Genomic DNA, 14836 nt, shown 5'->3' with positions numbered 1-14836 from the left:
GAACAATACTACCCTAAATACACAAGACCACAAGGGGCTGAAATTAAGCCTCTAGATGAATCCAAGAGATGCTACTGAATCTCAAATGGACCGGAGCGAGCAGGTGAGCTAACACGGCTACCTTCAGATAGTTATGTCCTCAGGAACTTACGATGGCTTGTAGACCAAAACACAGCTCGCCTAGATAGCCAGAAAGCCTTCCTGCAGGCTGCCCAGACCACACAGAGTGTGCTATCTACTTACAACCCTGTTAGGGAGGTATAGCACTGTCTAGGCAAGAGCTCAAGGAAGCCGCTGCTCAAAGACCCTAGGAAGGGGAGCAGCCACCGAGCTGGCACATAGATATCCTCAGATAACTATGTATATATGAAGAGGCCACCCAATGTGGACCAGCTGAAATCACCCAGACCACAGAGAGTGGGCTATCTACTTACAACCCTAGCAGAAGAGACAGCACTGTCTAGGAGAGGGCTCAAGGAGACCTACAAACAGTAGTCAGCCCCACAGGCTAGCAAACTATTGTGTTAATTGACCAGAAGCTCACAAGAGGAAGATTCGGACCATCAGTAAATGATTTAACAAGGCGAAACATAACATCATTAGTCCAAAATCGGAGCCTGATGTAAGCAGCATCCAAAAAACACAGAGGGAGGTGGGGGAAAGAGAATCAAGCAGCGCCAGCATCAGAACACAAACAAGTGCTGCATTTCTTAACTAGCACATCCCTGAGGTCTTATTTCCCTCTGTCAGCATTAGCCTTCCCCAGCCGACTCCTAGAAGGAGGAGGGGTGTGGTTAGCAACACTAATCTTTTGATCTTGTCTGTGAACCTCAGCTCCAGACAGATTCTCCCACTTAAGCCGCGTTTCCACCGCAGGAACTTTACCCAGGAACTAGGGACTTTGGGCTGGTACTCGGTGTGTTTCCACCGCAGGAACCAGGAACTAAATAAAGTTCCGGGTAAAAAAAAAAGCCCCTTAGAAAGTCCCTGCTGGCGAGGTATTACTTTTTCAAAGTGCTGCAATTTTCGGGGCGGGACTTGGGCGCTAAACATGCTGATTGGTTGAGTTCACGCAGCACTGTGATTTCAACCACCATTTATTCGGATCATTTTCAAAATATTTCTGTTATTATGTCATAATGTAATTTTAATAGTATTTCAGACGAGAATATAGTTGTTTAAAACTCAAATCTGTGGTTTATTTATAAAAACAGCGCCTATTTAAAAATGTGTTTCAACTATTTCGGAGACTGTCAGCTCCACGCGATCAGCGGGAGCTCAGTGATCATGTATCCGCGGAGAGCAGCCTCACCTCGGCTAGTCCTTCTGATATGTGCCCAGGGTGTCCGCGGGTCCTTAAAAAGTCTTAAAATGTCTTAAATAATGTTTTCCAAATATAAGACCTTAAAAAGTCTTAAAATGTCTTAAATTCAGATTCTTTTGGTCACATTGCCACTAATATATTAAGTCTGATGGACCTAATGACTGTTTACAATCATTGGACAGACCGAAGATTTTTTTCTTCCCCGCGGTAAGTTACTGCGTCATCAGAGAATTGCAGTATGTTAGCAGAATACAGAATACAAGTTCGCGCTGAGGCTCACTCTGTTTGTCTGTTTGTCTCTTTGTGAGAGACTTCAGAACAAATGAGTGTGACGGCCAACACATAAAATCAGGAGAAACTAAAATTGTTTAGTTTATTCATAACATGATATAGTTAAGTAATACCAGGAAACGTGAGCTATTTTGCTCAATATTCTGACAACACAAAAAAACATTCAAAGCACGCATTACGTTAAGTCTAGTGCGCTTGCGCATTTACAGTGCATTCTTTCAAGATTACTATATACAAATGTAATAATGATTTTTTTTTTTTTTTTTTTTTTTTTTTTACAACAGTTCAATAAACTTGAGGTTTTATTAAGAGACTTACGTTTTAGACACCATATCGCCTGTTTATGCAATATTTCGCCAACAAAATAATTCCAAACAAATCCACAGCGCTGTTTTGCGTCTTTGAGAAACATTACAGCGTTGCCATTTTGTTCCTGAATGAATCACACTTTTAATTGATTCGGTTCAATCGCAATGGCTCACTTATTAACAGTGACTTTCTGCCACCTGCTGGCGGTTTTAATTTCACATTTAAAGTATCTTTTCTTTTCTTTTATTATTATTTTAAATATCAGTATTCAATGTTTTGTTTAATATATCAGATTATTTAAGCATTTGTATACATGTTTTGCATTAAACAGTATGTAAATACTTCTAAATGCCACTTCAGGTGCAGCTCATGTTTGGATTTTAAAGAGGAATTTTGTTGATACTGATTTCATTTGCTTAATAACAGCCCAAATGTCTTATTATTCTAATTCACTGATTAAATGTAAGATTTTGACTCAAAAGATAATGCACAGTTATAGAAAAAATGGCTTTATAAAGGTAAAATGCCCATAAATGGTAAAAATCAATTTAAACTTATTAGAAAAGATTAATTTCTATTTGATCACCACACAGAATATGAAGAATATCAAAAACTTTAGGAGTCAGCTGTCCACCAAAGTCCTTAAGATACCAGCGTGATAACACACTCAATCAGTTGAATGAATGATTCAGTGACTCACTCATTAAGTGACTTACCGCCTGCACTTACTGGTAGTTTAGTTGAGAAGTATGTTGGAAAGTATGCATTTTCCCCTCAACCTTTCTTATTTGTATATTCATAAATGCATTTTAAACATTAATCTAATAACATTATTTATTGCAGTTGTAATTATTTTTATTTGCAGTGTAAATTATTTAATCTGCCTTGTAGCAGCCCTATAGTGTATATTGAATTTATTGATAAATTGTAATAATTTGACATGAAATATGATGCATACATCTAAAAAGGTTAAACATAGGCTTTTGTAAAGGTAAATAAATATGCAGATTTAAGTATGTAAAAGCTGATAGAACAGAACACTGATGAAAATATTGCTTCAGAATAAATTGTTTACTCCACCAAAAATCTCAGTAATGTAGTTATTTTGCAGGGATATTTTGTATGGAATATTGTCTGCTGACATTAAAAGTTTACTGTGTATCGTAGTAATAAATATCATTTATTACAGCAATGATATTTTGTTTTCTTTTTAATTTAAACACATTAAATATTACATATATGAATGTAATAAAAATGTGTATGTACATTACAGGTTTAGGTCTTAAATTTCATATAAGGTGGTATTAAAAAGGTCTTAAAAAGTCTTAAATTTAACTGGTTCATGTCTGTAGAAACCCTGGTGCCGCTGGCTCTGATGTCTCTTTAGTGGTTATACATAAAATATAATTCGTTTTGAGTAAATCTAACAGGTAATCTTTGGTCTGTATTCAACTTATCTATATGTTAAAATGAAAATAAAAAGGCAAATTGATATAATATTTCGTTTCATTGTAATGGCTGTATATATACACATTTCCCTAAACTAAGCACATTTCTGTGGCTATTATTGTCTTCAAATGAAAATGAAAGGAGGCAGTGGTATTTGATATCCTATTTCGTTTTATTGTAAATATACATTGAGGAAAATTGCAGTAGCCAAGGCGAGCTGACTGATGTTATCAAGTACGCTGCTGTTTGCAGAATTACCGGATTTGTGTCATCGCGGTCATCACACTCCCGAGTCAAATGCGCAAAGTCCAAACTACCGAGGATGCAAGTCCAAAATCAGCGTACTTTGTATTGAGAAACGCGCGCAGACCTACGTCACCAGACTATTTGCCTAATCTTCTCGGTACTTTTCTCTTTCTTCCGGATGGCCGCAAGATTAATCCAAAGGTGTCTCTCCATAGCCACCATCGCTGCCATTGAACTTCCAGTGGCAGCAGCAGTCTGCTTTGTGGCATGGAGAGTCAGATTTGTGGTGCACCACAGCTCTTTAACTGCCTCAGGGGGCAAACCTCTGCCTTCATCCGAATCCTTAAGCAGATCAGCCTGATAAGCTTGTAACACCGCCATGGTGTGCAAAGCTCCACTAGCCTGGCCCACTGCCACATACGCCCTGTCATTCAAGGCAGGAGTCTTTAAAGATGACTCAACAAGAGGCATCTTCATATCCACGCTCATCCACATTCTCAAGATTAGCATAGTCGGCATGTTGAAAGAGGTGCAGCTGAAAGGACTATGGTTTCCCCCAGGATTTAGAAATCTCCGGGAGATCTGGGAGAAACGGAAGACTCATGGGGACGAGAAGATCATGACCGGCCAAAAAACGCTCATCTAGATGGCCAGTTTAGGCAAATCTTGAGTCCCAAGCAAGAGAGACGCTTAGAAGCGTGATCCATTACATCCAGAATATCCCAGTATGCGTGGCTGGGAGTTGCTGATGTCGATTCAGTGCTCACACTATCATCATCAACACCAGCCACATCAACTTCTTCATCGCCATGCTGACTAGAAGAGCCCAGCAGTGTGCTGTTGGATTCTGAGGATTCTAATGTAAAAACGTCTGGATCGCAATGCACGCTTGAGCCCATGGTAGGAGTTTTTGAGAGAGAGACACCTTTCTTGAACTTCTCAGAGAGCTCCACCCGCATCCCCCATGAGCTGAGTTTCCACTGTGCCTTGGCAGCGGCGGGACCCAACCTGCAAGTTGCAGATGGTTGCCACTTCTAACTCGAAAAAAAAGCGACAATCGTGATAGGAGCTTATGCATCATAAATTTCTCACAATGCATGTTTTTGGAGCCCTCAACCACCGAACGCGCGTGCTCCACACCAGGCACATAACATACATGTCCTCAGGTGTCAGAAACCTAGGACACGGAGGCACACACTTCTTGAAATGCTGATCTGGGTTAACTGACATTGTACACACTGCTACAACAGATGGCCCCTGAAGACAACACAAACTGGGTACGTATTTAGCAGGTGCCCTTTTATACTTCCGGGCACCTGCCTATGATGTCACGGGCCACGTGGACCAATAGATTGCTGTTGTTTCACACGTGCTTCAGACACTGGTCACCCTGGAGGCATTCCCCAAAGTGTCCATTAGAGGGACACTTTGAGTTCCCATGTTGAGTTCCTTAGAAGGGGAACTTCCGGTCTTACGGTCTAGGATCTAAAGCATCCTGCCCCCAACACTATGAATAGACGCTGAAACTGCGGGTGAAATAGGTCACTTGTTCACAGAATTAGTATTTTTTTTGTATGGCATTATATGGGGTATATGAAACGATTCAAACAGTGTAAATATGCTTTCCAATGGGTCATTGGGCGATTTGGATCAGATTGGAAGTAGAAATGGTTAGACACATGGCACTAACGAGTAGAAGAGATAACACTTATGATGTACGCATGGTTTTTACATTCAAAAACATTAATATCAATAAGTAATAAGCTATTTTCTACCCTGGTCTTGAGGCCGGCTCGAGAAATGTTTTTATTGGCATGTCGCATTGAAGACTTGAAAGTAAACACCCACTATGCTATGATTGGATAATAGTTTTGCATAGTAAACAAATTTTCTGTTAGCCTGTTTGACAAGGTACGTCCTTCATAGTTGGAGCCTTCTGTGACTTTGGTTAGACACATACACATAATTAGGACATATCAAACGATCTTTAACAAACCAGTAGTGACACATAGTATAAATATTTTTTTTGCTCTCAGAAATGTGCTGTGTTATTCCTGTTGGATCCAATTTAGATGGCACACCATTGCTTTTTGATCTCGGTCTCTGCAAATCTAGCGTTGACCCTGTGTCTTGTTTACAAAGGAATCTGGTGAAATGAAGCTCAATGTTTTACTCACCTCTGGCTTGCTTAGTTGGGGACACTTGATTTCCAGCGAGATCATCAACGTGATTGCACAGATACTATTTAAACTGAACTGAGCTGAATGATGACATAACTGAATTCAGTGATGAAGTGCTTTTTTGCATTATTGACATTTTCCTATTTAAAGGGTTAGTTCACCCAAAAATGGAAATTAGCCCATAAATTACTCTTAGTTATTAGTTATATTAAAAATTATCTTTTGATCTTTCAAGCTGTTTTATGGCACTCAGTGGATGTTGCTGTGCATCAGTCCAAAAGAAGTTAAATTAGGGGTAGCGAATCAATGCATTTTTGTAGGTAAAATAACCATAATTAAAAATGTAATAATCACTTTAATCTTGCTTGCGCTCACTGTTGTACACTGAAGCAGTGCCGGGCGGATATGAGGTCGGCTTTGCATATGCGCCACTCAGAAGTGACAAACGCGAAAGCACAGGGGAGAGATCAAAACAAAACAACAGTCACTAATTAGAAGTGGAGAGGTAGGATTTGTACAACAGTCACTAATTATAATGTCGGAGGATTTCGATATAAGCCAAGAGGAGACTGGTTTTCCTGTGCTAAAGTAAGGAAATGTTGCTTCCTTCATTTTGAGATTTTTACAAAAATGATTTCATTAAGCCCTCATCTAGCGATCTCAATGCTCCAAATAATAATTTTAGATGTTTAATCACCTTTATTTGTATGTTTTCTGAGAGGAGTACCTTTTCTCCACTCGCTTCTCATCTGAGAGGAGTTCCTTTTCTTGAGTTGCTGATAAATATGCACAGAATTACAGTGTTTAAGTATTCACACAAACATGATCTGTTATATCTTAAGTGAACCTATAGGGGAACTGTTGAGGAAAAACTTCTGATATGTAACATATTAGATCTGTGCATTACAGTAGGTCTTAATATAGGCCACCCCATTAATGTTAAAGGGGTCATATGATTCAATTTGTCCTTTCTCTTTGGAGTGTTACAAGCTCTTGGTGCATGAAGAAGATCTGTAAAGTTGCAAAGACTAAAGTCTCAAATCCAAAGAGATATTCTTTATAAAAGTTAAGACTCTGCCATGCCTCCCTAAAACAGCTCATTCAAACACACCCCGACATCTCTACGTCACTATGTGGAAATATTTTTTAACAGAACAGCAGCGCATTTTATGGACAACCGTTTTGTGAGAGGAGGTGATTCTGACTTTGCTACGACAATCTGGCGCTTCTGTATCAGCTACTGTAAGTATGTTTTGTTATTAGTTTAAGTATTTGTTATTTACTGTTCAAATGTGGAGTTTTGCGTGTGTGCGTGTGTGCGTGCGTGTGTGTGTGAGAGAGAGGGTTACATGACAGTGGAGTCAGCTGTCTTAACCATCCGTGGCTTGTGACTGCAGACACATAAGAGCCTCATCACTGTCTGTCACGCGACTCTGTTCCCCTTTCGGGCTTGAACTGATGGTAAAACTAAGGCCAATCAGAGCAGACTGCACTTGTCAGAAGGAGGGACTTTGTAGAAAACTACGTGTTTGAGAGAGGCGGGGCATAGAGGACCTACAATAATGAACAGTATTTGAAAAATAGTTTTTTTGAACATTAAAGCATGTCAACATATTCTGTTACTCCAAATATAAAAAAGCATTATATGACCCCTTTAATCTAACATTAAAAGAAAAGAGGGAATCACTTGGTGCTCTTGATTGAACCGCTTTTGTAGTTTTAATAATCAATTTATTTGTAATGAACAGACGAAAGACAATTTTTACATTTGATTATTTGTTTTTCTTACTTGAATGCTTTTGTTTGTGTAGTGTGATGCATTATTTGTTTCTTATATTTGTTCTTCTGTTGTTGTTTTGCGTATGTTCTTATTTATAACAAGGATGAAATAAAAAAATATCTATATTGTGATTATTAATATAGTTATTAAGAAAATAACTGGAGTAAAATATGCAATGTTGCTCTGTGATTTTTGCTTTGAAACTTTCAGAAAACTTTAGTTTTTTCTCAAAATCGACTTTGCCAACTCTATCAATATCAAATGGGTGTTGCTCAGTCATTTTTTGACCGATTCCAACAAATCATACATCATTCTGAGGGTCTTTTAATGGAGAATGTGAACATAAAACAAATTTTTGAAAAATTGCTCATTGTGACTCATTTTGCCAGCACAGGTCGCATATCTCATCATTCACTGCTACTGTATGAATTGATGACGGTCAGATAAGTAAGACTTGAGCCATGACAATGCAATTCCACTAATGCCAACATAATTTTGTAGTAAACTCAAGAATGTTTTGGTTGATATGTCAAACACAGCAGATCCAGTAGCACTAATAGAGAAATACAACAACGATAAGAGCAGGTCATTTGTAACTTTGATGAGAGCAGTCTTAGTACTATGATACGGTCTAAATCCTAATTGTAAATCCTCACAGATACCATTTCTCTCGAAGAAGGAACATAGCTGAAAGGATACTGCCTTTTCTAGAATTTTTGACAGAAAAGGGAGATTTGAGATCGGTCTGTAATTAACTAATTCTCTAGGATCAAGTTGTGTTTTTTTTTAATGAGAAGCTTAATAACAGCCAGTTTGAAGGTTTTGGGGACATATCCTAATGACATTGGCAAATTAATAATATTCAAAAGAGGATCTATGACTTCTGGAAGCACCTTTTTTAGTATCTTAGATTGAATAGAGTCTAACAATCATGTTGTAGGTTTTGATGATTTAAGTTTATACAAGTCTTCCTCTCCTATAGCAGAGTATCGATCTTGGAAGTTAAGAAGTTCATAAAGTCCTTATTGCTGTGCTGTTGGGAAATGTTACTTCAATGCCATTAATGTGTAATTTCATGTGACAGTATTAAATCCATAGTATGATTACGACAATGAGTAGGCCCTGACACGTTTTTTTTTTTTTTTTTTTCTGACCCCAGTGGAGTTCAGAATGTCTATAAATGCTGATCCCAGTGCACCTTTTTCATTATCAACATGGATAATAAAATCACCAACAATTAAGACTTTATCTGCAGCCAGCACTAACTCAGATAGAAAATGAGCAAATTCTTTGATAAAGTCTGTATTAGACATGTGCCGGTGTTCAGTAATGCGATATATCATGATAATGAATATGCACGATATTGTTACCGTGGACACTTTTAAATACCATGAATAATTGTATATTACAAATTATTCAGAATTTGGGATGCATTTTAAGAATACTTTTCCGATCAACTGGTGAAAATGCACAACACTGCTGTATGCTGCTTAAAAGACTGAGTATGCCCTGTGATGTAAACAAGCAAGCATTAGAAGCACATGGGGGAACACGTGAGAGATGTGCTGAATGAAAGCACATTCACTCTCTGACAGCAGATGGCGCTAAACTGCAGAAAATGCGCCGTTACCGTGGAAACCCCATAAATAAAGCAGCTGCACTACTTTCTAAAAGGTATTTTAATAGATTTAAATAGCCATTCAGATTTTGTGGATTTGCTATGGTGTTCATCACAGTGCCAAATACTTAAATATTTAGACTTTATAGGCTATTTATTTTCAACATTTTTCACCTTTTAATCTGGACTACAACATGCCCTAGATATTGTTTGAAAGTGTTTTGATTCTTTATTGTTCATTCACACCTCACATTAGGGCTTCATTAGTTAATTCATTAGTTGACAAACTGTCAATGAAAAATTCTTCTGAACGTTCATTAATCTTAGGCATTCCAATATTAAATAACACGTTAAAATCGAAAGTTGCAACTGTGTTATTTAATGAGCTAACATGAGCTAAGACTTATATTTTTTAACAAAGATTAATAACTTCTGTAGCAAATGTAGATATTGCTCATTGTGAATGTTAATGCATTAACTAAGGTTAACTAATGAGGTCTTATTGTAAAGTGATACCTATTGATCTTTATAGTTCTTTTGCACTTTAATCTGTGTAAAACTTTTAACTTTATATATTTTTCTGTATTGCTTTATTGTATTTAAGTGTTATTTTTGTTATAAGAAAAAAGTTATTAAACCTGTTATACTGTATTATGACCACTTTTTTTTTAAATTAAATTTCAATACCATGATAATACTGTATACTGTGATAAAAGCATTAGCAATTAATCGCAACATGAACATTTGATACTGGCATATCCCTAGTCTGTATGGTGCCCTGGTGGCCTGTATAAAGTAGCCAGTACAAACGTCACAGGGGATTTATCATTAACACTTGTTTCTCTGGGTAATGTTATGTGAAGCACCATTTCTTCAAATTAATTATACTTGAAACCAGACCTCTGAAAGATACTGAAAATATTACTGTAAATTACTCCCCCTTTACCCTTTGGGCGTGGCTCATGTTTATAACAGTAATCTTTTAAATCCAGATTTCTGTCAAACAGAGCACATCTAAGTAATGATCTGTTATCATATCATTAACAAAAAGCGCTTTTGTAGAAAGGGATCTAATATTCATTAAGCCAAACTTTATTATTTGTTTATCTGTATTATATCTGTTAGTCATTTGTTGAACATCAATTAAATTGTTACCTTTAAATTGTTTTGGACATTTTTGGGTTTGCTAGTTCGTGGAACAGGCACAGTCTCTATAGCATGGTATCTAGGGTCTTGATGATAAGTTGTGCTGCATGCTCAGTTAGGAAGGACCTGATTTTCCTGATGTTGTGCAATACAAACAGTAACATTGTTACTGTTGTTACCCATCATCGAGGTCCCATTGAATAAAGCTGTCTGTCATCAATATAGAACTTGTAGGAAAAACCATGTGCCTGTATAAAAGGTCAGAGTGATGTGGTGATTGAGGTACCCCTTTGGATAATCCCCACCCCCAGGCAAACTTAAAAAGATCTACCTGTGAGTTAATTGAATCCGGCAAAATGAAGCATGTATTGCCCAGTGATAAGAGGGTGGACAAAACAATTTGATAATTAATGGTTTCAAAAGGTGTGTAGATGGATTTAGTAGAATGAGAACTGGAATTTGGAATCATCTTTCACATAGGTTCATAAGGCAGTATACGTTGAGTGGCATAGAGGATGGGATCTGGAGTGTAGGTATGGTGGCAAGAGAGGTTTAGAAACTCCCTCTCTGTGAGGGGAAGGAGGAGATATTTAGCTGTCAGTGTGGACTTGTTCCTTCCTTTGTGAAGTTGAGAACTGACTGCTCATGGTTGTAGTTTTGACTGTGGAAAAAAAGAATTGCGAAATCATCAGCTGTTAAAGAGGTGGGAGATTGTGGAAGTGGCAGAGGAAAGTTTTGAATGTTGTAAAGAATTCTTTCAAACATTCATTTGATATCTCACCATGTGAATTGCCTCGGAGGTGACTAATCCTGGGAGAAACAATAACACCACTTCTGTCAGTTGACAGACCAGTCGCAACAGTGATGCCCCTTATTTTTGTTCTCTTCCCTGTGAAGATCTTATGGAAGCAATCCTCAGCAGATCCTTGCAGGGAGTGGCGCTGATCAGTTCATTTTGATGAGGCGTTTTTGAGGTACATTGCTGAACACCATTACTTTAATTTCAGAGGGAAAACTCACTGTCAAAGTGGATAGTTTCACTTTGATGATTGTTCTGTCAACTGACAGATGTGGTGTTAGTGATAAAGAGATGATGCTACAACAGAGTAAATAAGGAGGGGAAAAAGGGAGGCAAATCTTTCATCTAAATAAAACTGGCAGACAGTTTAAGGTACACAAGATGGAAGGTGTAAATTAACAGTAATAAAAATAGCATCATAAAAGTGAAAAGGTTTATCTTAGGTCGCCAAAGGCTAAAAGTGGGTTGCCATTGTAACACGTGGCAACAGGTTAAGTATTCTGAGTGTTACACTTGATAACTTTTAGAATGGGCCTAGGTTCGACTCTGGGAGGATTTAAGAATGACTCATTGGGCCACTTATAGTAAATGAATTAACATCCGGCACTTTTTAATATAAACCAAGAAAATAATAACTTGAACAATTTTCACAGTTTGAATGAATATACAATTTTCTGGTTCCCACTCAACATCTGTAAATGAAAGGGGGGTGGGGGGATGGTTTGGGATTGAGTCCAATGTCTATGAAGTCCAGGAGTCAAAACAAATAAAATAAATGTCTCAATAATCCTTCAGCTCTTTTGTAGGTATGTGAAGTCCTCAAATGTCAATGTGTAAAGTGTGTGTAGTTATTTTCTACCCAGGTAGTGTGTAAGTGTATGAGATCTCAGCTTAGCTGTAAACTTCAGCGGATCCGTGCAGAATCACGACAATTTGAATTGTAGATCAGGGCTCTGGCTCGCCATTCGAACAGTCACACGAGAAGAATCAGCGTTCAAAAAAAAGAAAAAACAGTTCTCACAAAAGAAAAATTCGTAATCAAAAGACTGTTTATCTCTCAGCGACAGGATGAAATTTAACCTTGTGTGATTTTTGTGCATTTTCAGCAGGTGGCTTTGTCTGAACTAGACGCAATTGACTCCACATTCATACCGTAGTGTTAACCGCCCTCTAATGGTAAATCATAGTGTTGCGCAAAAATACAAGAGTGTTTTTTTGTTGGTTTGTTTTTAGAGATATACAAATAAAGGAAATGGACAATGAATTTATCATATGGTTAAACTAATTAAATGTGCAATTCAAGGGGGTTACACCATCATAAGGAAGTAAGGCTAGAAGCATATCCAGCTCCTCTAGGAGGGTAATAAATGACTAGAACTAAAAGTTTTGCTGAAAGTGTAAGTGCATGAAATTTAAATTAATAATTTTTGCACAGAGAAGAGTGAGTTGGGAATTTCCAGCTGTTAAAAAAAATGAGTAGACCTGTCAAGCCCAATATGCTAAGAGTAGAATAGCAAGGGTTGAATTAACCCCTTAAATATGATTATTTGTTTTTGTTGTTTTTTTTTATTTGTTGTTTTTTCCACTAATTAAAAAATAATAATAATAATGCATTGCAATATTAGTTTTTGATAATTTTGATTTTTGGGTGAACTATCCCTTTAATGCATTTTATTTTTTGGGGCTTGCGTTTTTGTGGGGTTAAATTTGAGATGGAATGGATCTGATTTTTAAACCGTCTTAGCTTGTGCATATGAAGGCACTAAGTTGTGTGATGTTTTTCATGTTGGCTTGCAGTTGTCAGAGAGTTTGACACAGAGTGCTGTGCCCTTTGATGCCACATCTGAGACTCCAGTGGATGAGCAGAGGACAGAAGCATTGGGCAGGATTCAAGACTGTATTATGTCTTGCGCAGGACCTGAAGCTTTGAGTTTACTCCGTGCTGCACGGTAAGGGAACCGTACTAAAACACATATAGAGTATATTTTAAAGTTTCACACCATTTTTTAAACACCTAACTTTAATTGGAAATGTGCACACTATTTATGTTAAATTTAACTAGGGGTTGGAGAAAAAAAATATTCTCTGATGTATTTTTATTGTCTCTTGTGATTGAATCGATTCTGGAAATTGCAATGGTAAGGTCTATGTGGGAGCAATTTTGATGATGGACCTGTGCAGACTAGTCAGAAGTCCTATGATGAACCATGTCCACAGCTGAAAGCCCTAGGATGGGTGTGCAAGCAACAGAACTGGAACTTGTCTGTAAAGTCCGTAAACTAATTCATAAGAAAAAATGTAGCTCAGGAATCATTTTTTAATCCGATTGAGATTCCAAGAATCTAAGTTAAATCAGTTAAGAATGTGAGGTGCCTAAAGATTCCCATCCATAAATATAAGTGTATTAAAACAACGTTCCTTACACATGGTCTTAATCATATGTATAAAGATGCTTCTCATTTCTTTAAATGCAAAGCATGCAGGTAAGTTTTATTCATGTTTATTTATATGTTTTTTATTTGTTTGGTTTTTATGACTTTCTCCATTTATTGATGAGCTGTATCAACTGTATATGTGTCTAGTGGTGTGCATAATGAACAAAATCTTATCTTGTGGTGTGAGCAGTTTTATTTCATGATAATGATTGTGTCTGTATATATAACTTACAGAATTCAGCATACAAGTACCAAACTGAGTTCTCCTTTGCATTATTACTCATTCTCTTGCAAAACTGTTGTTTTGAATCAGGGCAGTGTGGCCTGAAGGAGACACGTTTGGATCTGTTGAGGTGGAACCTGAGGAGGAGCTAGAGCTTCTGAAGCAGATACTTTTCACTAAACTCCCTAGTAAGCTCACAGTACATATATTACTGTACCTGATACTGTCACATATTACATTATACTTCTTTACCCCATACCATTACAGAGAAGACTAAAGTATACTTCTATTCCTGGCAGCATCAACAACAATACTTGATGGACTTTTCTAGTATTGTTCAACAACAATACTATCAGGTTTGGTAGAATAGTGTATATTATCAAACCTTATAGTATTGTTATAGTTTGAAAAGTAGAGCATGGCACCAGCAGTGCCAAGGTCAATGGTCTGACTCCCAGGGGATATGTAAATGGTTAAAAAATATACCTTCATTGCAGTGTGTCATTCCTTTTGGATAAATGCACCTACCAACATTTCTGTTATTATTGCCAGTATTTAAGTGTCAAAATTGGTATTGGTGCCAATACCTGAAATGTATTCTGACAATACTACTTGATATCATTATAAACAATACTACACTCTGCTGTTATACCCAGTACTGGAGTAGTAAGATGATGTATTGACTTTGTCTTTTTGATGTGTAGAGTCGGTTCCTTTAGATTCTGCTCTTGAGGAAGAGGATGGACTTGAGTTGGAGGAAGAGGAAGAGCTGGAGTCTGTTGCTGTGTCTGAGACGGAGTTCAACTTCTTAGATTTCATCAAGAGGTGTGTGGAGAATTAATTCTACTTAAAGTAGATGTAAATGGAGTTCATTTTTCCAGCTAAAAAATAAACTTCCTGTCTTGTATTTTCTGTCTTGATAATTTATACCAATATGCCAATATTGTTTTATCCCTCTGGGGTCTGAGGGGGAGTTTTGGACCCTGGAGAAGTTTTGGCATGCTCTGTCATTTGTGCTTTTTCAGTTTATTGTAAA

At 37.4% G+C, this 14836-nt stretch overlaps 1 protein-coding gene across 1 annotated transcript in view; it reads left to right on the top strand.

Moving 5' to 3' along the window:
• Positions 1-14836, top strand: part of timeless (timeless circadian clock) — a 75309-nt gene that overhangs the window by 35260 nt on the left and 25213 nt on the right. Inside the window, exons 15-17 of the mRNA XM_042765944.1 lie at positions 12940-13091; positions 13891-13988; positions 14505-14625. Of these exons, the coding sequence (XP_042621878.1) occupies positions 12940-13091; positions 13891-13988; positions 14505-14625 (371 nt within the window). The remainder of the gene's footprint in view (positions 1-12939; positions 13092-13890; positions 13989-14504; positions 14626-14836) is intronic.

The sequence above is a fragment of the Cyprinus carpio genome, chromosome A11 (assembly GCF_018340385.1).
Source record: "Cyprinus carpio isolate SPL01 chromosome A11, ASM1834038v1, whole genome shotgun sequence".
Taxonomy (NCBI): domain Eukaryota; kingdom Metazoa; phylum Chordata; class Actinopteri; order Cypriniformes; family Cyprinidae; genus Cyprinus; species Cyprinus carpio.
The sequence above is the reverse complement of the archived record's forward strand: the minus strand, read 5'-3'. Positions and strand labels throughout refer to the sequence as shown.